General features: G+C 51.4%; 2 protein-coding genes across 6 annotated transcripts; one reads left to right on the forward strand and one right to left on the reverse strand.

Annotated features, from left to right (window-relative positions):
- Window positions 1-1511: 1511 nt before the first annotated feature.
- On the forward strand, window positions 1512-9561 carry NAXE (NAD(P)HX epimerase). Of its 2 annotated transcripts, XM_074981124.1 has the most exons (6): window positions 1515-1758; window positions 2681-2789; window positions 4727-4837; window positions 5347-5460; window positions 6687-6834; window positions 8831-9561. In XM_074981124.1, exons 1-6 carry the CDS (start codon window positions 1577-1579, stop codon window positions 9031-9033), a joined length of 867 nt encoding a protein of 288 aa, XP_074837225.1. In that variant the 5' UTR covers window positions 1515-1576; the 3' UTR covers window positions 9034-9561. The 2 variants fall into 2 exon arrangements, with proteins under 2 accessions (XP_074837226.1, XP_074837225.1); XM_074981125.1 differs by lacking the exon at window positions 5347-5460 and having other exon boundaries at window positions 1512-1758.
- A 139-nt stretch (window positions 9562-9700) lies between these two features.
- Window positions 9701-18396, reverse strand: GPATCH4 (G-patch domain containing 4). Of its 4 annotated transcripts, none has more exons than XM_074981120.1 (8): window positions 18341-18396; window positions 17584-17737; window positions 16349-16422; window positions 15602-15694; window positions 13962-14066; window positions 12504-12601; window positions 11433-11483; window positions 9701-10719 (listed from the first exon to the last, which is right to left on the reverse strand). In XM_074981120.1, the coding sequence occupies exons 2-8, from the start codon at window positions 17660-17662 to the stop codon at window positions 10290-10292; spliced, it is 930 nt and encodes a 309-aa protein (XP_074837221.1). In that variant the 5' UTR covers window positions 17663-17737; window positions 18341-18396; the 3' UTR covers window positions 9701-10289. The 4 variants fall into 4 exon arrangements, with proteins under 4 accessions (XP_074837221.1, XP_074837222.1, XP_074837223.1 ...); XM_074981121.1 differs by having other exon boundaries at window positions 18296-18369; XM_074981122.1 differs by having other exon boundaries at window positions 17584-17733; window positions 18341-18358.
- Window positions 18397-22777: the final 4381 nt, after the last annotated feature.

Here is a 22777-nt window from a genome sequence, read left to right on the forward strand (position 1 = left end):
TGAGCCATCTTGGGCGAGGCTTCTAGAGCTGCTCTAATCCAAACTATAATAGCAAGATCTGGCCAGACACAGCCTTTCCACCATAGGGCTCTGAATGGAGCCAAAGGGCTGCCTGCAGCAACAGGACCTTGGTCTGTTTCCATCTGCCCTGATGAGTGACAGGCAAGAAAGTAAAGCAAACCACAGCTGTGCTGAACAGTGAAGTAGATAGTTTTTAAACCCTGCTTTAATAAGCTCAGGCATTACTGGTGCCCAGGTGTAGGAAGAGATTTGTGGCTTTTATTTACTGTATCATTTTTTAACCCAGACAACATCCACCATAACATTTCAATCTGGATCTCTAGAGATATTTTTTCATTTGCTCCAAAGGTCACAGTCTGAGCCCAACCTGAGTTTCATTACCCACGAGAGGCCTCTGGGTCTTTATTGCTTTTCCTTATCCCTCCAGCACATACAATCCCCCTTGCATCTTCGGAGGGTGTTACGCATGCTTAGCCTCACAACATCTGAGGTTTTAGAGCTTTCATACTCTGGTGTGGACAGGCTCCTGTGTTCAGATGGATTTTGCATACCCAAAGGCTTAGAATACCCAGAAGCAGAGGAGCTTGCATAGCCAGATGCTGTAGGGCTTACATAGCCAGTAACGTTTGCGTACTCAGTTGTGAAACAGTTTTTGTATCCAGGGGTGGCAGGGCTCCCATATCCAGAGGAAGCTGAGTATCCAGAGTGAGCAGGGCTCCCATAGCCAGAGGAAGCTGAGTATCCAGAGAGACCAGGGCTTACATATTCATGTGTTTTTGTGTTCCTGGCAGCAGGGGAGCTTGCATAGCCAGAGACAAAAGAACCCATAGATTCAGAAGTATATCCATGTGCTGAAGCAGAAAGACTGGAATGTTCAGAGGCTGAGGGGCTGGTATATTCAGAGGCGCTGGTATTTTCAGAGGTTGAGGTGCTGGTATATTCAGAAGTGCTAGTATTTTCAGAAGTTGAGGCTGAGAGACTGGTATATTCAGAAGTTGGGGCTGAACGGCTGGTATACTCAGAAGCGCTGGTATTTTCAGAGGTTGAGTCTGAGGGGCCGGTATATTCAGAAGGGTCGGTATATTCAGAGGCTGAGGGGCTGGTATATTCAGAAGGGTCGGTATATTCAGAGGCTGAGGGGCCGGTATATTCAGAAGGGTCGGTATATTCAGAGGCTGAGGCGCTGGTATATTCAGAAGTTGAGGCTGGGGGGCTGCTGCACTCAGAAGCGCTGGCATTTTCAGAGCCTGGGGAGTGGGTGCGCTCCCCGGCGCGGCCAGCCGGCGCTAAGGAGGAGGCTGTCAGCCCAGGCGCCGCCGGTGCCCGTCTCTCGCTCCGCGGGCTGCACGGAGCCCGGGGCGGCTGCATGGCCCCGGAGGCTTTGCCCAGCGCAGCCGCAGGGCGAAGCCGGCCAGCGCCGGCGGAGGAGGAGGAGGAGAAGGAGGGAGGCCGGGCTCCGGGATCCGCCCCCACGCCGGGGCGCCAGTGCGCAGCGCCTGCTCCGTGCGCGGCGGGGCCCGAGGCCGGGCGGCTGCAGGCGGAGCGGGCTCCGCGCATGTCTGGGCTCAGGGCGGTGCTGGGACTCGGCCTGCTGGTCTCCGCGGGCTCCCGGCTGGCGGCGGGCGCGGGGCACTGCCCGCTCCGCCGCTGGTCCCCTGCGGGGCTCTGGGGCGCGGGCCGGGGGCGCAGCAGCGGCGCCATGGAGAGTCCGGGGCGCAGCGGGGTCAAGTATCTCAGGTAGCCCCATGGCCCTGCCCCCTCCCGGGCGCGGGAGGCAGGAGGGGAGAGAAGTGGGGGGCTGTGGGGGATGGGACATGGGGAATTGGGCATTAGGGGCTCTGCAGTGACCTGTGGCACCGTTCCGGGATGGGGAGGAGCCTGTGGGTCAGGGTCTGAGAGGAGGAGGATGGGGTGTCTGGAGGTGGTTGGTGGGCGGAGGGAAAAGGCCTTCATGTAAATTAAAAATCACGGAGACTTGGGGGACGAAAACACCCCCTCTTGCACCTACTGAGAGAGCAGGGCAGTCTCCCTCCCGCCTCACCCCAGAGAAACCCCCTTTCTGGTATATTTCCTGGGGTAACAACCTCCTCAGTGCTGGGGAGCGCAGCCCCTCTGAAAATACGAGCCTCAAGTTCTAACTATATCAGTCCCTCAGCCTTTGAATATACCAACCCTTCTGAATATAACAACCTCTCAGGCTCTGACTATACCAGGGTTGGAGATGGAATGGAGGCTGCCTCCCCATCCCTGCCCTTTCTCCTCACCCTTGGCTGTGCTTTTATAGCTTGGTAAAACAGACAGCTGGCTCCCTACAGATCCCTGGCCTGGCTACAGCCCTGTGGGGAGAAGAGACGGCCGAGGGCAGCCATGGTGACCTTTGTGAGGCTGGGGGGCAGAGAATGGTTTCTCTGATGGTTGGTCCTGCCACGAGGGCAAGGGATGGGCCTTGGTGCCCTCCCGCCATTCCTACCAGTTCTGGGATTCTATCTTGTTTGGCTGCCTGGGGGACTTGCCAGATGGGGCTGGGGGCCTGACTGTCCTGGAGCCAGGTGGTTTGCTGGGTGCTCACATTAGCCACTGGCGAGGCTGCCGTTCTGTTAATCGCCGTGAAGACAAGCCCTTGGATCTCAAGAGGCCTGCGCTACCTTTCTCTTCTCAGCCAGGAGGAAGCACAAGCCATCGATCAAGAGCTCTTCACGGAGTATAAGTTCAGCGTCGACCAACTCATGGAGCTGGCAGGGCTGAGCTGTGCAACAGCTATTGCCAAGGTGAGCATGAGGCCCTAGTGCTCCTGCACACCAGTGTTCCCCACCTCAGGACTCCCACCCCTCCTGATTCAGCCATAACCTTCCATGGAGGAGAGGGAGCGCCATGCCTGGCCCGCAGGCAGCAGTGTGGTCCTAGGAGCTCCTGGAGGTGGCAGATCACAGAATCACAGGGCTGGAAGGGACCTCAGGAGGTCATCTAGACCAGCCCCCTGCTTCAAGCAGGATCAACCCCCACTAAGTCATCCCAGCCAGGACCTTGTCCAGCCGGGACTTAAAAACCTCAAGGGATGGAGAAGCCACCACCTCTCTAGGCAACGCATTCCAGTGCTTCACCACCCGCCTGGTGAAGTAGTTTTTTCCTCATATCTAACCTACACCTCTTCCTCTTCAACTTCAGACCATTACTCCTTGTTCTGCCATCTGACACCACTGAGAAGAGTTTCTCACCCTCCCTTTTAGAGCTCCCCTTCAGGAAGTTGAAAGCTGCTATTAAATCACCTCTAAGTCTTCTCTTCTGTAAACTAAACAAGCCCAAATCCCTCAGCTTCTCCTCATAGGTCTTGTGCTCCAGACGCTTAATCATTTTTGTTGCCCTTCGCTGAATGTGCTCCAGCTAATCCACATCCTTTTTATACTGGGGGGCCCAAAACCGGACACAATATTCCAGATGTGGCCTCACCAGTGCCGAATAAAGAGGAATAACTACTTCCCTAGATCTGCTCGAAATGCTCCTCCATTTAATGCACCCTAGTATGTCGTTAGCCTTCTTGACTACAAGGGCACACTGTTTACTCATATCCAGCCTTTCATCCACCATAACCCTAGGTCCCTTTCTATCGTACTGCTGCTGAGCCAGTCCATCCCCAGCCTGTAACAATGCTTGGGATTCTTCCGCCCCAGGTGCAGGACTCTACACTTCTTATTGAACTGAATCAGATTTCTTCTGGCCCAGTCCTCCAATTTATCCAGGTCCCTCTGGATTCTCTCTCTACCCTCCTACGAATCTACCTCTCCCCCTAGTTTTGTGTCATCCACATACTTGCAGAGGGTGCAATCCAGTCCCTCATCCAGGTCATTAATAAAGATGTTGAATAACACTGGCCCCAGAACTGAGCCTTGCGGCACTCCTCTTGAAACAGACTGCCATCCAGATATTGAGCCATTGGGCCCGACCATCAAGCCACCTTTCTATCCATTTTATAGTCCAAGGACCCAATCCATATTTCCTTAACGTATGGACAAGAATGTTGTGGGAGACTGTATCAGAAGCCTTGCTGAAGTGAAGGTATATCACATCCACTGACTTCCCCATGTCCACAGAGCTTGTTACCTCGTCATAGAAGCTAATCAGATTGGTCAGGCAGGACTTGCCCCTGGTGCATCCATGTTGGCTACTTTTGATCACTTTCCCCTCTTCCAAGTGCCCCAAAACGGATTCCTTGAGGATTCCCTCCATTATTTTCCCAGGGATTGAGGTAAGGCTGACGGGTCTATAATTCCCTGGATTGTCCTTCTTTTCTTTTTTAAAGATGGGCACTACATTTGCCTTCTTCCAGTCATCCGATATCTCCCCTGATCTCCAAGAGTCTTCAAGGAAGATCCTGGCTACCCAGGGTGGTAAATGACGTTTTTATAGCATTTTGCCCTGGGAAGCAGCTGCTGGGGTTTTTAAGGCTGTATCTGCCATCTCCCAGGGTCCCAAAGCACAAGATTATACATAGAAGGATCTTCTCTCACATGGATGCACGTCACTGGAATGCAGCCACCTTGGGTGAAGGCTGCCTGCTAGGCAGTGAGTAGGAGGAAGCATGGCAGTGTACTGATATCAGCACTGCTTGCAACCTGAGTGGTGTCATTTCTCTGGGGTGACTTACAGGGCACTTGTCCATCCTGTGTTTCTGCTGGTGGCCTGAAGCCTGTTCTTTTCTCCCCCGCAGGCCTACCCGCCAAGCTCCTTCACCAAAAGCCAGCCCACGGTGCTGATCGTCTGTGGCCCTGGGAATAATGGAGGTGATGGCTTGGTCTGTGCCAGGCACCTGAAGATGTTTGTGAGTAGTGCTGGCAAAACATGCCAGCCCTGGAGAATTAAGCCCAGTCTGCCCAATGCAGAAACAGCAAAGGCAGCAGCTGAGCAAGTGTCCTGCATGCATTATTACCTGCCACAAATACGCTTGCGCAGGAGTGGGTCACACAATGCCCGGAAACCTCCCTGGTCCATTTAGAGTTCAGCTCTTCAGTGGAGGTGTTCCATAGGGGGTCTCTAGCCTCTGTTTGTCAATCGGGTTTGTCAGTGAGCAGTCCTGGGTGTCATTCTACCCACTCACTGGGGCTGATGCAGCTGTTTAACTCAGTCCTGTGCACAAAAGATAGGATAAGGAACCAGAGAGCCAGGAGAGGGGGTGCTTGGGAGAATCACAGGACAGTGCAGCACAGGGAGGAGCGGGAGGTGTGCAGTGTGTGTGTTGGACTCGATCCAGCTAAGCCCCAGGCAGGTGACTAGCTGTGAGTCAGTGCTGGGACTGAACCCATTCATGAGCCCCAGTAACTTTCCCGGCAGGGCTACGAGCCGACCGTGTATTATCCTAAGCGGCCCAGTAAAGCGCTGTTTGAAGGGCTGACGACTCAGTGCCAGAAGATGGACATTCCCTTTCTCTCGGAGTTTCCATTGGAGGTAGGATGCATTGCTGGCAGTAGCCCCTGTAAGCTGAGCACTTGGGCAGCCACCCAGGAGAGATTCAGGTGCCACCCAGCTGATTAGCAGAGCGCTCACAGTCGGCAGTGTATGTTTCTGTAGGTGTTGCATATCCATACATGCCTCAGTGCACATGAAATTTATTACACCCATGGAGGGAAAAAATGAGAGGGAATGCTGGTTGCTGTTAGAACTAGAACCTCCAGCATCCTTCCTTGCTGTCTGTGTACCTTTCATGTCTTCAGTTATATGCGCTGTGCAAAATAGGGAAGGGGACTTCTGCGTCAGATACAGAGCAAGAGTCCATTTCCCCGTCTGACAAAACAGAGACAATCCTGGATGGATTCATAGATTAGATTCTGAAGCCAGAAGGGCCTGTTAGTTTGCCTTCCCGTAGTGAGGTTTAATAAGTCATCTGGGCCGAGTGCTTTGAGATCTGCAGGAAGGAGCAGTGAGGCACTAAAGGGGAAAGGTTGCAGGGGGGAAGTGTCTTTTGGTGCTGGGTCATACCAATGTAGCATCGGAGTTTGACCACAAGCCAGTGCAGTACCTGGAGGTTCCACTGAGTTTTGTACAGCACCAAGCCCCCTGGGGAGCAGCTTCATTACTGAGGCTCCCAGGAGCCAGTGCACTGCAAATTAATCCAGTTCAAGTGGAAATGAGCAACATGGAGGTATTACTTCTGTATCGGCCTCTCTGGTGCTTCTTGCCACAATACCGAGGCGACCCCAGTGTGAGATGACAAATTTGCCCATGCTGCTGCTTAATTGGCTGGAGAATAGGAGGTGTTTCTGAATGACTGCGCTGTAGTCTGCTGTTACACTGGTGTAAATCAGGAGTCGCTCTCCTGAAGGCTGGGGGCTTGGACTGACGTAGCCTGTTCTCCTCCTGTAATGATACCGGGCCTGAATCCCCTCTCCTCGATGCCAGTCTAACTCCAGGGGAGTGACTCCTGCTTTCTACACAGATGAGAGCAGAGTAAGTCCCTTTGTACCAAGCTAAGCGTGGATTTACCTTTCCTGAGCTCAGCTGTCCCAATGTAAATCCTTGGTTACTCTGGATTTGTGGCAACCTGAGTCCAGGGTCTGGCCCAGTTTGGAGATGCTGGGACTGGAGGATTTTCTTTGGCCCTAGATGTAGCCTGGAGTATGCGTATGGTGGGAAGGATCCTTCTGGTGTAACAGCCTGACCCCATTTGCCTGCAGGCCATGCTGATCGACGAGCTATATGGCCTGGTGGTGGATGCCATTTTCGGGTTCAGCTTCAAGGGAGCTGTGCGGGAGCCTTTTGGCAGCATCCTCAGGACCTTGGAGGAAGTCACCATCCCCATCGCCAGCATCGACATCCCATCCGGTGCGTTTCATCCCTTCTGGCACTGAGTGTACTGGTTGGCCTCCATCCACTTTTCTCCCTGGATCTGTTCTCCATGTCAGCCGAGTTCTTGTGTTCTTCCTGGGCCTCTAAGGTCCTAGTGACATGCTGAGCCTGGCAGGGCTGGCACTGGTCAGTACAACAGCAGAACTGCTGGTTCAGCCCAGGTTTCTGCTGCAAAGATTTGTACTACCTTGGTAAACTCACTGAGCCACCCAAATCCTTGTCCCCATCTGGGGAACTGCGGCTTCAGGGGAAGGTAATTTTCTCTGCTGCAGTAATAATGTACTTGCTCAAGGTGCAGGGAAAATGAGAAATCCTTCCTGTCGGCACTGCAGAAAGGGATGTGGGGGTCATAGTGAACCACAAGCTAAATATGAGTCAGCAGGGTGATGCTGTCGCAAAAAAAAGCAAACGTGATTCTGGGATGCATTAATAGGAGTGTCGTGAGCAAGACATGGGAAATCAGCGCTCATTAGGCCTCAATAGGTTTATTGTGTCCTATTCGGGGCACACGTTTCAAGAAAGATGTGGAGAAGTTGGAGAAGGTCCAGAGAAGAAGCAACAAGTATGATTAAAGGTCAAGAGAACATAAGCTATGAGGAAAATTGAAAGAACTGGGGTTGTTTAGTTTGGAAAAGAGGGGACACGATAATGGCTTACAGGTACCTAAAAGAGTGTTACAAGGAGGAGGGAGAAAAATTGCTCTTTGGCCTCTGAGGATAGGACAAGAAGCAATGGGCTTAAACTGCAGCAAGGGAGGCTTAGGTTGGACATTAGGGAAAACTTTCTGTCAGGGTGGTTAAACACCAGAATAAATTACCTAGGGAGGTTGTGGAATCGCCATCATTGGAGATAAAGACCAGGTTGGACAGACACCTATCATGGATGATCGAGATGATCCTTGGTCCTGGTGTGAAGGCAGGGGACCGGACTCAATGACCTCTCGAGGTCCCTTCCAGTTCTAGTGTTCTACGACCCTTGCTGGCTTGTGCCCTGAAGCATGAGCATTGTTTGAGATTCCTTAGGGACAGATGTTAGTGCTTATGTAAGGCTAATTAGCCCTTGAAAATAATCCAAACCCCCTCCAACAAGTGAACTCACAAGCTGGTTCTGTGCTGCATCCGCTGGCATTTGCTTTGGCGACTCTAGTTAATCGCATAAGGTTACTGTGCTGAACTGGAACTCAGGAGAGAGGATGCTGAGGCCCAGCTTCATGTGACCTGGGGCAGATCTCTCTTGGCTATGTCTACATTAGCCCCAGAAGTTCAAAAAGGGCATGATAATGAATGTAATTGAAATATGCTAATGAGGCATATTAGCATAATGGCAGCCATGGCACTTCAGAAGTGCCACTTTCAATCGTGCACTGCTCGTCTACACGGGGTCCTTCTTGAAAGGTTATTTGGTTATAGGAATAAGGGGATTTCAAAGTGCACAGGGTCTTTTTGAAAAGGACCCCAGGTAGATGAGCCATGCGCAATTGAAAATGGCACTTTTGAAGTGCTGTGGCACCTGTTATGCTAATGAGATGCTGAATATTCATGGTGGTGCCTCATTAGCATCTTTTGATTAGGTTCATTATCACACCCCTTTCGAAGTTCTGGAGCTAGTGTAGGCATAGCCTTTGTCTCAAATCCCCAGCTATAAAATAGGGGTATATATTTGTTTTCTCCCCATGCTCTTCTCTCTCATCTGTTTAGTGTGTCACATTTTTGGGACTGTCTTTCCCTGTGTTCGTGCAGCACCCTGCACAGCGAGGCCCTGATTTCAGCTGGCGTTTTGAGGTGCTCTTGTAGTACACAGAAGAGACAGGGAGTTGTTATACCCGTGTAGATTGGTGTGACAGAATTGACCTGGCATATTCAGTGGGGAACTATTAATGCTTTTTATGATTTGTGCTAGGGGAGGGACTTGGCCTGGCATGGGATTTATTTGGCTCTACCAATCTCCCGTCTCCCCCACTGTTTTCTTTCAGGCTGGGATGTGGAGAAAGGCAACCCTGACAGCATCCAACCTGACATGCTCATTTCTCTCACCGCACCCAAGAAGGCTGCGCAGCATTTTACTGGCCGCTACCACTTCCTGGGCGGCAGGTTTGTGCCAATGGCTCTGCAGAAGAAATACTCACTTAACCTGCCACCGTACCCGGAGACTGACTGCGTCCTGCAGCTGCCCTAGGGGGTGAGGCAGAATGGGCAAAGCAGTCGGCAGTATGCAAATGTGAAGGAGAGCGTGATGTGATTGTGAAGCAGAAATGAGCCCTGCTCAGTGTAACTGAATCAAGAAGGCATTGGGGGTGGGGGGGGTGTGTGTTGCTAGGTGGTAGGGGAGGGCCTGAGTCTAAAAAGTGCCCTTTGCCTTGCTCTGATTGCAGGGGTGGGGGTGATCAGCACATCGAGGAATCCCCGGTATAGCTCTGCCTGGCAGGCATAGGGGTGCTGGGGATTGTGTTGGGTCATTGCAGCCAGTGGGAGGCTTTGCATGGATTGTTGGATCAGAACCGAAGGGTTAAAGTTCATTCAGGTGGGGGAGGGATGTTGGGAGTTGCACATGAGACTGGAAGTGGAGGCCTCCTACCAGCTCTGTTTAATACCTCACACGGCAGGGCTTGGGGGCCGCAGGCATCACAGATGTGGCTGGCCCTGATGTGTATATAAAATCAGCCTTTGCTTTTCTCTGCAATAAAAGATTTATTGACATTAAAAATCTCTCAGAAAGGGCCTTTCCTTCCCTCTCCTCCCATCCATTCCTGTGCAACCGCCCTAGGCTGCAGATGTGGTGGGGGAAATCCTGGTCCCATGGAATCAACAAGCAGAACTCCCCCCGAGCTCACAGCAGCTGCAACCCTGGGTGGGCAGCAGCACCCAAACGGGATTTCTAAACCTGGAGAAAGGAGTCATTCAAGAACAGCTGATTCCCTGGCAAGGGGGAGTTGTGATCCATGCCACCAGTGGGATTTTTAGTCTCTTTGCTCCGCCTTGTGCAGGGTCAAAGGTTAATCTATACAGCATGTTACTGTGTAGCAGGCCAGGGTATGACACTGCTGCAATGCACTGAAATCTCAGAGCACATCCTGGCTTAGTGAGGTAATAACCTGCTGTGTAGACAAGCCCTGAGTGTATCTGCTTCCTGGGGTAAGTGTCAGTTTCAAGCCAGGCTCCAGCAGCATCAGGGCTTCTTCAGGATTAGGTGGTGGTGGGGAAAAGCCCATTCCAGGTACACACTCCACAGTGGATCTTTCCAAGGAGCCAGAGCCACATCTTTCCTGGCACACACTCGTGTGCAGAGCAGCCAGCCCCACGGGCGAGCATCAGGGGAAGTGGGCTGCAGAGCTGTTCCTGCCCGAAGGGGAAGAGGCCCTGCAGCAGCAGATAGGTGTGGTGGGGCTGTAGCAACACTGAGGGCGGCACCTCACTCAAAGTCTGAGGCCTTGTTCACTGCACCTGCCTCTTTCTCGCTTTCTTCTTTTTGGTCCTTTTCCCAGGGCCATCCCGGGCTGTCCCGCTCTCAGGCTGCTCCACTGCCCCCATCAGCTGCTGCTCCCTTGAATCCAGCAACCGGCTCTCACAACCCTCTTTCTTCTTTTTCCTCTTCTTCCCGGCCTGCTTCTCTTCCCCTGCTGGGTCTGGGCTCCCCTGAGCCTCAGCACAACCCGCCCTCCATGGGGATCTCTTCCACTTTTTCTTCTTGGTCTTCCTCTCAGCCGGGCTGCTACTTTCCAGGCCTGAAGCCTCCAACGTGGCCTCCTGTTGATGCTCTGGGGTGCGGCCTCTCTGCTCCTGGCCATACTTAGCCAGGAAGGCTCGCTCTTGCTCTTCCAGTCGAGCCAGCTTGGCACTCATGGTCAGACCATGACGGGCTCCCCTGGGCAGAACACAAGGATAGGTAGGGTTAGCAACAGCAAAGGAGAGATCATGCCTCAGCCTGGGAGACCCGTCATTGTCCTCTCAGAAGTCATTCCTGAAAGGCATCTTCTCTGCTTCCGCTACAGCTGCATCCAACAGGAGGATTGTGGCTGGTGTCTCAGGATGCTGGGGACTAGCCAGCTTTCTGGTGCCCGTGGCAGCCAGCTGGGGTGTGTGGAACAGCCCCACAACTTTCCACTTCCTGAACTGGGCTCCAGTTCCCTCCCACCTCTCCATAACTCCTGGGTCCGAGGATGTGTCCTGGACACAACGCTATGCCTGGAGGCGGGGCAGACTGTCTCCAGCTTGCAGAATGGAGGGGAAGCAGAAAGTCTAGGGATCAATGGTGCTCAGTGATGGGTACAGATTCCAAGCATCAGGGGAGTCAGAACAGGTCTTGCTGGGGGGACTTCTCATTAGCAGGGAGCTGGGGCAGTATGCCACTGGGGGCAGAAAATAAAGTCTGAATTCAGCCCCATCACATCTGGGGACAGGTCCCTGGAACCAAACAACCTCCCCGCCAGCCCCAGGATGCTACAGTCCTGGAGCTGTGAGCTACAAGAAAGGCAGTTCATTCAGTGGGACTCCCGCAGCCGTGCAGGCACCAGGGCTGTGAGGGACCCTGGAAGCACCTCCAGAGACAGTACCAGCCACATTGTCCTGCCCACTTACTTGTGCGCCGTGCGGCCACCGCAGGCTCGGACCAGCTCCTCGTCCGTCAGCCTGGGGAGAGAAACAAGGCAGTTTAGTGCAAGGCCTCACGGGGTGATGACAGCTCGAGGGTCGTGCTCTGCAGTGCTTCCGTCGGCCACGCTGGATACCCAAAGGAAGAGGAACCTAGGACCCCGCCACCTGCGATGTGCATAAGGCCGTGGAGGGGGAAATTCCATCGGGAAAGTCAGGCGTTTCCAGGCTTACTGATGTTTCGCCCACAGATGCCAGAGACCATCCCCTAGGAACCAATCGGACGTGGCTTGCAAGACTGTTCTGCTGGGTGTCCTTGAGCAAGTCATTTAGTCTCCCTGTGCCTCAGTTTTCCCATCTGTAAAATGGGGGTCTGCACTTCACCCCCCGCCCCCGACTGGGGAACCTGGATGGGGCCCTTATGCCTCTAGGCCACCAATTTCCCACTTCACCCATGGCAGCTGCAGCCAATTGGCCACAAGCAGCAGGACACAGCATGGGATATCCTTGCCATCTCCAGCCCCCATGGCAATCACACACATATGCCTGCCCAGGCCCTTCAGGCCTGGATGAATTACTTAGAGGCTGGCTGGGGAGTGGGTCAGGGCCCCGCACTGCAGCTGCCACGAGAACAGGGCTGGGGTAAGCAGAGCGCGCTCCCAAGTGCTGCTCTAGTCAGGGGACCACGCTGTGCCCTACCCTGCCCCTAGGCAGGGACAGTTGCTCATCTCCACCTCTTGGTGCTCGCCAGTCCCAGCCAGGAGGGGGAGCACTGGCTGTCCCACTTGTAGGGTACCACCAAGAACCGCTGCAGAAATGGTTCATTCCCTGGGCCATCCTTATGTACTGCAGGGGACAGACCATGGGCTCTAGGACAACAGAGAATCAGGCCATGGAGTAGGACTACCCCCCATCCCAACCTCCTGGTGGTACAGTCTGTTCACACAGGATCTGGCCCTCTGAGCAGAGATGTGTCCCGTGGCAGGGCCTTTATCACATGCCCCAGCACAGTGGCTCAGAACAGCCGCTTGCCGCTCCCACGCCTGGCTGGGCACTCACTTCCTAGCCGTCGACAGGTCCATCTCCTCGTCCTCGCTGCTCTCAGACGTGGAAACCTGCTTCGTTGGCTCCTCCCCTCCCGCTGTCAGCGTGGCTGCCTGGGACAGAGACAGGCGCAGTCAGCAATCACCAGACACAGGAGACAGCCCCCCACCCCAAAGTCCACGCTGCAGGTGTGTGTGTGATGGTGGGGAGGGGAAGGCGTTTCTCCAAAGAGGCAGAATTGCAGATTAGACAAAGTCAGGACTCCAGGGTGCTATCCCCAGCTTGGCCTCAGGCAAGGGATGGGCTCATTCTGTGTCTCAGGTTCCTCATCCCACATTTAGCTTAAACAGATGGTTAAAAGGTGAGTTGAGCCTAGTCTATATGTATCGGGGGTGGTGGGGAACAGAACAATGGGTTCTTCTGTCAAGCAGAGAAAGGTCTATGGCAGCTGAAGCTAGGTGCAGTCCGATGGGAAATAAGATGTACATTGTGAATGGGGACAGTAACTGACCGCTAGCCTAATTTACCCAGAGTTGTGAGGGATTCTCCATCCCTGACAGTTGTTACATTTTCCAAGAGACCTGCTCTCGCAACGACTTGGGGGCAAGTCTCTGGCCTGTGCACGCCAGCTCAGAGTGGATGATCACAGTGGTCCCGTCTGGCCTTGGAAATCTATGAAACGCAGCCCAGGCTCCACTCCCCTGGCTCCTGAAGAGGCGGGTGTGGAGGTCGGAGGAGGTAGTGCCCCATTTATGGGCTCTGTGTCATTAGCCCTGGTATCCCAGCAAACTTCTTCCCGCCCACAACCAGTGATCCCTGTAAGCTGAGTGCTTGGGCATCCGCCCAGGAGAGATTCAGGTGCCGCCCAGCTGATTGACAGAGAACCCATAGCCAGCAACATCTATTTCTATTGGTGGTGCACATCCACACATGCCTTGAGGGCACATAAATTTATTCTACCCATGGATGAAGAAAATTATAGGGAACACTGCCCCCAACCCACCCCACAGCTTCAAATGGATACAACCTTCTTCCTACTGCTCCTAAACTGCAGTGCAGAGTTGCAGGGCAGGTGTCAGAGCAGCTGTGCACCTGACTCCAGACGAAGCAGCATTTCGGCTCTGGAAGCCTGATCCCTGTGCACAGGCTTCTGCCTTGTTTTACCCCAGAGGCACTTGCATGTCAGTTCCAAGAGTGCAAACCCTATACAGCAGCTTTATATGCTGTCCAGCTTCCATATTCCACTCCAGAAGTGGCTGCATTTTAACACTTGGTGTGCATTATCTGCACTGTCAGAGAGTTGACTTGTTTCACCCCAAAGGTGGCTGCATCCCAGCAGTGTCTGAAGCATGTGTGTAGTTTACAGAGCACAGTGGGAAGGTGCTATAGAAACACACAGTGTTACAGCTGACAGAGCACAAGCTCATCTGCTTTGAAGGGAACTCACAAACACTGACCCACGTGCCCTGTTACCTTCACAAAGCGGCCATACAACATGCTCCTGGTGCTCGGCACTTTGCACGGTTTCTTGTTGCTGATTGCGTCCTGCTCAGAGAGCTTTTTCATTTGGATGCCATTCTGAAGAGGGATTGGAACAGGTATTGTGTGATCAGCCATGCCCCACTACAGGCCACTACATGGTTTAATAATCATGTTCCTTATTGCACACGTATAGACTATGCGTCGTAGAATCACAGAAGCGTAGGACGGGAAGGGACCTCAAGAGGTCATCTAGTCCCATCCTCTGCACTCAAGACAGGACCATGTGATAACTAGACCATTCCTGAAGGGTGTTTGTATTTTCTGTACAGCAATACAGGTTGAACCACTCTTGTCCAGCACCCTTGGGACTGGACCGGTGCCGGCAGAGAATCTGTCGGACCGTGGGAAGTCAATATTGTTTAGCAGCATTACTGACACTCCCACTGTTTACTGGGCTCTTACAAGACATTTAGGGGTAAATTACAGCTAAACAGCAGCACAGAAGACTGAGAGCCAGGGATGGTGCCTGTAAACAAGCTTTATAGCACCATGGGAAACTTGGCCACACCTATGATAAGTGCTCATCTGGCTAACAAATCATGCCAGATTACAGATGTGGCCAGATGAGAGTTCTAGATTAGAGAGGTTCAACCTGTAGCACTCAGGAGTCCTGGCTCACAGCCCTATGGTGGTACGTGCTGCACAAAGACAGAAGAAAGATTGTTTCCATATCAGATAGCTTCTAATCTTGGAGATAGGCGATGACTGATGGACAAACTCAGAAGGGGGCAGAGACAATACTGCTCGGTAAAACAGACTGTGTTTTCTGCACACCAGTTGCCTAATGGGTGTTGAGTTTTTCACTAGTGTCACAACAAGGGAGCCCTTCAGTCGCTTTGCCAAGGTGGCTCAGAAGCCTCAGCTGTCTGCTTGCCTGTTTCTCTGAGGAAGACCACCACACCCAAGCCAGCCCAGCAAATCAGCAGCTGCAGCAAAAAGAGAAAGCCACTGTCCTGCCACTCAGCCCAGCACCTTTCCACGTGAGACCCTTGGACCAAGGAACAAAAAGGAAATAAATAATCCACTTGAATGTTTTTTTTCCTGATCATAGTCCATGGATGGTCTTGTGGTGTGTGTACAGGGAGCAGGACACTTAGGAGTTCCACTCCCAGCTCTGGCATTGACTCTGGGCAAGTCATATCGCCTCAGTTTCCCCATCCTTAAAAAGGCTAAGATACTGAGCCCCCTTTGTGAAGCCCAGCATGATACATTGTCCTTAAGAGCTTACATGACAGCCACCACCACGACTGAAACAGATCTCCTGAGCTAAACTCAGGAATTACTACAGACTGAGCTCAGCAGCCAGACTCTATAGCTGGGGGCTGTAACAGACACAGTGCCAGAGGCCTGAGTGCAGAGGGAGACAAACACTATTGGACGAGTTACAGGAGCTTCATTTACTACAACTACGGCCAAGGAAAACGCCCAAAGTATTTATGGAGAAGAGAACTGGACCAGGCTTTGTTCTAGGAATGTCTCCTATACAGCCACATCTGTAACCTGGCATTGGCCACTTTTAGCCTTTGGATCAGACATCCAGACTTCCCGGATCCCCCAATTTCCTCCTGTACCTGCCCGGCCTCCACAGAGATATTCGCAGCTGACTTGTTGAAGAGGTGGTCCCACCAATGGAAAGTGAATTGCTCTGAGGGGTCGTGGCCCACCTGGATTAGAAAAGAAAGGGTTAAAAAGCCTGGCCTTGCTCCTGGGATCTGCTGATCCAAAAGGACCACTCGTGGCTGTCAGGATCTTTTCCCGCCCTGCCAAACTCTGGGTCCTGCTATTTTTTTTTTAAACAAAACAAAGTTTTTGTGAGAATGGGATGTTCAAGGATCTTGACCTGTATGTGTGGGAAAGGGAAAGCCCTGGGCTGGCAATAGGCTGGGACAGCTCAGCTAGGGGTGAAGCCAGTTTAAAGGCAACCTTATCTGTTGGCCTAGCAGTGGCAGAGAGAGCTCTGGGAAGGAAGACAGCAAAGAGGGAACAGCTGATTCCCTCTTGCCAATCCAGGAGACACCAAGGGCCTTTGAACAATAGGAATTAAGAGGGCCCAGAAAAGTAAGACAAACCTGTGATTTCCACAGACTTTTCCCATTAGGAATTGGGCTGAGACCCACCAACCTCATTCCAAGAAGCAGCCAGATGGCAACTGGGCTTCGTTTAAACCAGCAACTCAGGGTCCGTGGCTTGTTTGTGGGCCCCAGAAGCACTCAGCCCACAGAGCACCCCATCTACATATGAGCCCAAAGGGGCACAGCACTTCCCAATCTAAGTCTCCTGATGCTAAATTTTGCTTGTATACAGCAGCTCTCCCTTACCCCAGCTGTGTCGCATTTCACTTTCACCTTGACGGCTTCAGAGATGCCGTCCTCTCGCTTCCCCAGCCCTTTACCTAAAGAGAGCACAGCAAGATAAATGCAGAGCTTCCCTTGTGTAGTGGGGCTTGGAGGGCTCACAGGTGGGGATTGAACCCAGGACCTCTTAATCTAAAACCACAATCACCTTAAGCTGAAGGACTAACCAGCTGCAGAACCAAAAAACCTCTTTCATGGTTCAGGCACTAGAAAGGGACAAGGATCCAGCAGGCACTTTGCGTGGAAGTGGAACAGCCAGAGAAGCCATGACACTCAGCCATGACACTCAGGCCGTGACTACACTTGCCCCCACCTTTCGGAAGGGGCATGATAATGAGCCACTTTGACAGATTCAAATGACGCGCTTCCATAAATATGCAGCACCTCATTAGCATAATAGCAGCTGCGCATGTTTTGAAAGAGTCGCTTTTGAAACACATGCTGTCCGTGTAGACAGGGGCTTTTAGGAAGGACTCCCCAGACTTTGAAAGCCCCTTCTTCCCATTTGGTTTCTGGAAGAAGGGGCTTTTGAAGTTCAGGGGTCCTTTCAAAAGGCCCCAGCTACATAGGCAGTGTGTGTTTCAAAAGCAGCACTTTTGAAACACACGCAGCCACCATTATGCCAATGAGGTGCTGCATATTCATGGTAGCACCTCATTGGCACCTGCCACAGCGGCTCATTAGCATGTTCCTTCCAAAAGGCAGGGGCTAGCATAGCCACAGCCACAATGTTGTGAGCACAAGAATCATCATCATGTGTGTCCAACCATGGGCAACATCAGCTGGTTCAGAGGAGAGTGCAAGAAATCCTACCCTGTTGGGATAACCTGTTCTGGGCAAGGTTTCTCCCTAACCCTCATAAAACAGAGATTCTCTTAAACCCTAAAGCAGGAGATTCAATATCCCTTCAAATTTTTTTTCTCATTAACTTATTATAAATGTGATCATTCTTATTGTCTACATATGCACCCCTTGCCCCTTTGAACCTGGGCCTGAATGACATCTTGTGGCAAGGAATTTGGCAGTCCAATGGCACGTTGTATGAACAAGTTATTCACATATTTTGAACGTGTCACATTTAAATTGGACTGAGTGTCCCTTGGGCCTTGTCAGGGGACAGGGAGCAAACGGGCTCCCAGTCCATGTCAAAACCAGTCATTATTTCATACACTTGCTTTTTGGCTACATCAAGCCTGTACCTTGTTTCCAGCCATGCCTTTGTAACTGCTGCTCTGCAAACTTCATCCCCCTGGTCTTCCTTTGCAGGGAGCTGCTCATGGTGGACTTCGGTGACTCTTCCAAAGCTTGATGCTACCCGAGTCCTACAGCTTCCAGGCCTCCCTATGCATCTATCTGTCAAAGAAAAGTGTTCCCTAATCACACATGCTGAAATGATCACTTGTACTGAGCAGCAAATGGGCCTAGAGACAGTGTGGCCCAGTTGACTGGCACTCAGGAAACCTGGATTCTATTTTCAATTCTACCGTTGTACTGCTGGATGACCTTCAGCAAATCATTTCACTACCCTGTGCCTTAATTTCCCCATCTGTAAAATGAAGACAATGATACTGGTCCTGGTAACAGGTTATTTCCATGTCCCGCACTCTGAACCCCTATATACCCTGCAGTCCCACCACCAATGCTCATCCAATCCCCACCTCCAACATCCTAAATCCCTCTCTCAATTTTAGCTCGCCAGTCTCCCCATCCAATCCCCCCACCTAATCCCCCGTTTAGCTCTCCAGCCCCCACATCCAATCCCCTCGTTCATCTTTCCAGCCCCACATCCAATATACTCACCTCCGGCTTTCCAGCATCCCCCATCCAATTCCCCGCTTTGGCTCTCGAACCTCACATCCTTATCTCTCCAACCCCCTCAGCTACCCATCCAGCTCCCAGATTTCAGCTCACCCCAGGGTCTCCAGCCCCCGCGGCTCCGCACACGCCGCCACTCACCATCAAGCCGCATTCCTTCCCTGCGCCCGCATGCCCGGCTCTGCAATGGGGGCGGCCATTTTCCCGGAAGTAAAACCCTTCACCCCTCTCCGGGCGCTCTGGGTTTGCGCTAAACCATAGAGGAGAAATTCACCCAGGCGTTTAAACCATAAAGTTTGAGTCCTCCAGGGCCCTTGCCCTGGAAAGCACATTCCACGTCTCTCCCGCGTGCTCTGCCCCCCGCTGCCACTGCATCACGGTCCTATTTCTGCAGCTGATCTGGTCGCATTGCACCTAGTTACTGTGGAAAATTGCCCATAAAAACATTTTTTGAAGGAAAATGGTGTCTGTCCTCCCTCTACCCCAAATTAAGACACATTTTTGTTGTTTCTCTTGGTTTTGTTTGGTTTTTGCAGCATAAAACCAAACTACAAAACAAATCCACCATATGCCACCTTCCCCCGAAGCCTGATGTTAGGGTTGCCAGACGTCTTGCAATGTGCAGGATAGTCCCAAATTTACCTAAGTCCCACGTTCCACATTTATGCAAAAATGTCCCCCTAGCCAGGGATCCCACGGCTGCGGCTGCTGGCTGTGGCATAAACCCTTCTGACATTCTGGCAACGGCATGTGTGGAGTTATTGTGCTTGGTTTTCATTTTTGCACCGGTAGAGGAAGTGGGAGGGAATTTTCACAGGCACTTTTGAAAGAAAGATTTTCAAAAAATAAGTCATGCGAAAAGCAAATGACATTTTGCTGAGCAGAGCAAAGAAGTTAAGATGCCTGCATTTTCCAGGAAGCCAAGTCTGCTTGCATATGGCCACTTGAGCCAGGTCAACGCCAAAGTGAAAAACAGATGTAAGACAGCTAGCTATGTGAATTGCATAGCTGGAGACAACTTGTCAGAAATCCATTCGTCCTGCCATCCCCACAGCAGGAGGTCGATGGCAGGTCAATGACAGTGAGGAATACTAGGGTCGATGGTGGAGCCCTGATCATTTGATTTAGCGTAGCCCCCACTAGGCATGATAAATCAAACTCCAGAAGATCAACTGCCACTGTGTCAATCTTCCAGTAAGTGTAGACGTACCCTCACTTAGATTGGAAGGAAACTGAAGCAGGGACTGGTTTTTTGGTTCTGTTTGTGGTCCCTAAACAATAAAGCAGTTTGGATAATATGGTTTGGTCTTGGAGCTGCTGTACATGGGGGCACAAGAATCCGATCACCTCTTTATAATGCTTTGAGATCTAGCAGTGAAAGGTGCTATATAAGAGTCTGAGGTTAATAATACGTTTGTACGTATGAATATACATACACACACACACACACGTACTCTCTCTCTCGTTCTCTCCCCATCCAAGTAGAGCACTTGGTACATTGCAGCCAGAGCGCTGGCCAGCCCTGAAGTGCTACCGCAATGTAATGCTAAAAAATACTAATTACATATAATAGCCTAGAAAAGAGAAGTCTGAGGGGGGACATGATAACATCTTTCAAGTTCCTAAAAGACTGATACATGGAGGAGGAAGGAAAATTATTATCCTTAATCTCTGAGGATAGGACAAGCAGCAATGAGTTTAAATTGTAGCAAGGGAGGTTTAGGTTGGACATTAGGATAAAATTCCTACCTGTCAGGGTGGTTAAGCACTGAAATAAATTGCCTGGGGAGATTGTAAAATCTCCATCAATGGAGATGCTTAAGAGTGGGCTAGAAAAAAAGGGCTAGTTTAGATGGTGCTTGGTCCTCTCACAAGTGCAGGGCAGTACACTAGATGACTTCTTGAGGTTCCTTCCAGTTCTATGATTAGATAGATAGATAGATAGATACTGTGGTATTTAGTCCAATGAAGGATGTGCATGGAAGCTGCAGTTAATCCTCCTTCACCATCTCCTCTCCCCTATCCCACCCCAACTTCATCCCCACTCAACCTGTCTAGGATGGAGTGACCTTTCCATCTGAGTTATTGTCCCCTTGCCTGTTGTCTCTTTGCATTTGAAAGGTTGGAGGTGGCCCCAGAATTTTAAAGAGACATGCAATAACAAAACAACCATGCCACAACAAGGAGCTCAGATTGCTGCCAAGGGGGCTGAAAGACAAATATCTCCCCGCTCTGCACCCTCCGCAACCATTGTATGTGATAAAAGCTTTGCTATTACAGAACAAAACCTCCAGCTCTGGATTGCATCACCCAGAGACAGACCCTGTCAGAAAGCTTTCTGTTACCATGGTAACCATCACATGGCACTTGGCCCCTGTCAGCTTAAGTATGTTTGTTTCTTCCTGCAACTGTACATAAAAAAGGACGGCCAGATTCCCCCACCTCACCCGGTGTAAATCAGCATAACTGCAGTAGAATTAATGGACCAAATCTCTGCCCCTCCCCACACCCTGGTATAAATTAGCACAACTGCATTGGAATTACACCGGGAATTGGACCAGATCCCTTTCCTGGTGTAAGTCAATGTCACTCCACTGAAGTCAATGACGCTATGCTGATTTACACCAGCTGTGGAGCTGGTTCCAAATTTCCACCACTTTCTCAATCAAAGGCTGGAGGAACTGCCATCCCCCACATCCTCCCAGGCTACCCGCCCTTCCTGGCGTAGCACCATAGTTTCAACAGATGCATATAAATTGATGGTAAAAGTCAAGTCAATCACACTGTGAGAGGGTCTTGGTGTAAATTGGTATAACCTTCTTGATTTCAATGGAGTGACACTGATTTACACCATTTGGGGCTCCTGCCCAGGGAGCCAAGCCTACTGACACCAGTGTGGGATCTGGCCCACTGACATCATAAGAATTTCTGCATCTCTCAGACATTAATGCTTGAGAGCATCTCATTCTAATTTTCATCTGGATTAAAGAATTTGGTCACGCTTCATCCACGCAGCCCTAATCTCATCAGGGCTCTTTATGGCAGGGGCTAACTCACTGTGGCCCCTCCGAAATACCTAGCACATCACGTTAAAGAGCGAGCACTGATTTGGCCAGCACACCAGTCTGTTCACCCCCATCCGAATGGCTAGCCTGGCAAGCTGCTCACCTGTAAAAAGTACTCCGGGGAGGGGGTTGCCCACATAATGAGCAACTGAAAGGAACATGGAAGGCTACTGTAGGGGTGGACATAGGGTTAGCGTGACCCCCCTCTCCCCAGTCCCACCATCCCCAGTGAGAAATTGGCTCTCCTTTTAGGACTGAGAACAAGGAGATACAACAGGCAGGGGGGCCCAGAAGGGGTGGGGCTTTGGATGGACAGAGCAGGGCCTTGGGTGGAGGCCAAACTCCATCACTCCCTGTCCATCTGACAGCCCTTAGAGTAGGCCAGAGCGTGCATTGTGGGGCTCTCCCATAGTGGCTCTCTTCCATGCCACTGCAGCAGGGTGGCAGCTGGGAGTCCTGGGCCCTTTAAAATTGCTGCGCCCCAGGGCAATTGCTCCCCACCACCATCAGCAGATCTGATAACAGGAGGCCAATAAGACTCCACCAGCCCTGGGAGTTATGACCTACCCCTGCTTTTACTACCTCCTCATTATGAGCAACCTACAAGGCTAACAGAAACTACTGAGCCTACTGCGCTAAGAGCACTGCCCACAAATAACCTGGCGCCGATTAGGCTGCTGGTGGGCTGATACATCAGCATCTCTCACCAGCCAGTCTTGTCTCACTGTTTCCTTGGGCTCTCCCATTGAACTGTCTGAATCCAGCTGTTGCCTCTTGTCTTATATTTAAATTAGAAGCTCTTTCAGACGGAGACTGTCTTGCCCTATGATTGTACCTAGCACATATGGTCCGGCCCTGGTGCTAGGTACAAACACCACAATACAGTAATAACTCCAGAACAATACAACAGCTCAGCTCTGTTGGCTCCCTATTATAAAAATCTGAATTAGCCTATGGAAGTAAATCAACATCATCGAATATTCTTCTTTAACGGCATTGGTAGGGTCTGCTAAACCTCCTGAGGCTCTGAGAAGCATGTGCTCCGTGTTTAATCGTCACATTCTGAATTCTTCTAGAATTTTTTCCTTCTCAGGATCTCAAAGTGCCGTGTAATGGTAACGTGTTGCTCTTTCCATATGCAAGTCTCCAAGTGCTTTACTGAGGAGGTCAGCAGCCTATTTCCCATTTTACAGCGGGAAAACTGAGGCACAGCAAGGTGAAGTGATTTGTCCCAGGTCACCCTGTGACTCCCCATTGGAACCAGGAACAGAACTCAACTGTTCTGTCTCCAGCGCCAGTATTTTGACCCCTCTGTCCTGTAATGAAAGGCAAAGCTGAAAGATGACTCCAGATTGCATCAGAGAATCCTCTAAAGGCCATTCAGCATCCTGCCTGAGCTACTGGCAGGATAACAAAATGTACAGAAAGTGTTATGTCAGCACAGGCCATCTAGAGCTTCCTATTTATTTCAGAACAATCTACAATAGGTCACCCAAAACTACATTGCTGATCC

This window comes from Carettochelys insculpta, chromosome 30 (assembly GCF_033958435.1).
Source record: "Carettochelys insculpta isolate YL-2023 chromosome 30, ASM3395843v1, whole genome shotgun sequence".
Lineage (NCBI taxonomy): Eukaryota > Metazoa > Chordata > Testudines > Carettochelyidae > Carettochelys > Carettochelys insculpta.

What these genes read in the sequence shown, in the direction of transcription:
- NAXE (XM_074981124.1), top strand. Translation starts at nt 1,577, where the DNA reads ATGTCTGGGCTCAGGGCGGTGCTGGGACTCGGCCTGCTGGTCTCCGCG. An exon ending in CCAGGCACCTGAAGATGTTT is followed by an intron (nt 4,838 to 5,346) that starts GTGAGTAGTGCT and finishes CTTTCCCGGCAG; the next exon opens with GGCTACGAGCCGACCGTGTA. An exon ending in CAGCATCGACATCCCATCCG is followed by an intron (nt 6,835 to 8,830) that starts GTGCGTTTCATC and finishes GTTTTCTTTCAG; the next exon opens with GCTGGGATGTGGAGAAAGGC.
- GPATCH4 (XM_074981120.1), bottom strand. Translation starts at nt 17,662, where the DNA reads ATGAGCAGCTCCCTGCAAAGGAAGACCAGGGGGATGAAGTTTGCAGAG. An exon ending in AAGGCATGGCTGGAAACAAG is followed by an intron (nt 16,423 to 17,583) that starts GTACAGGCTTGA and finishes TGCTCTCTTTAG; the next exon opens with GTAAAGGGCTGGGGAAGCGA. An exon ending in GGTGGCCGCACGGCGCACAA is followed by an intron (nt 10,720 to 11,432) that starts GTAAGTGGGCAG and finishes TGTTCTGCCCAG; the next exon opens with GGGAGCCCGTCATGGTCTGA.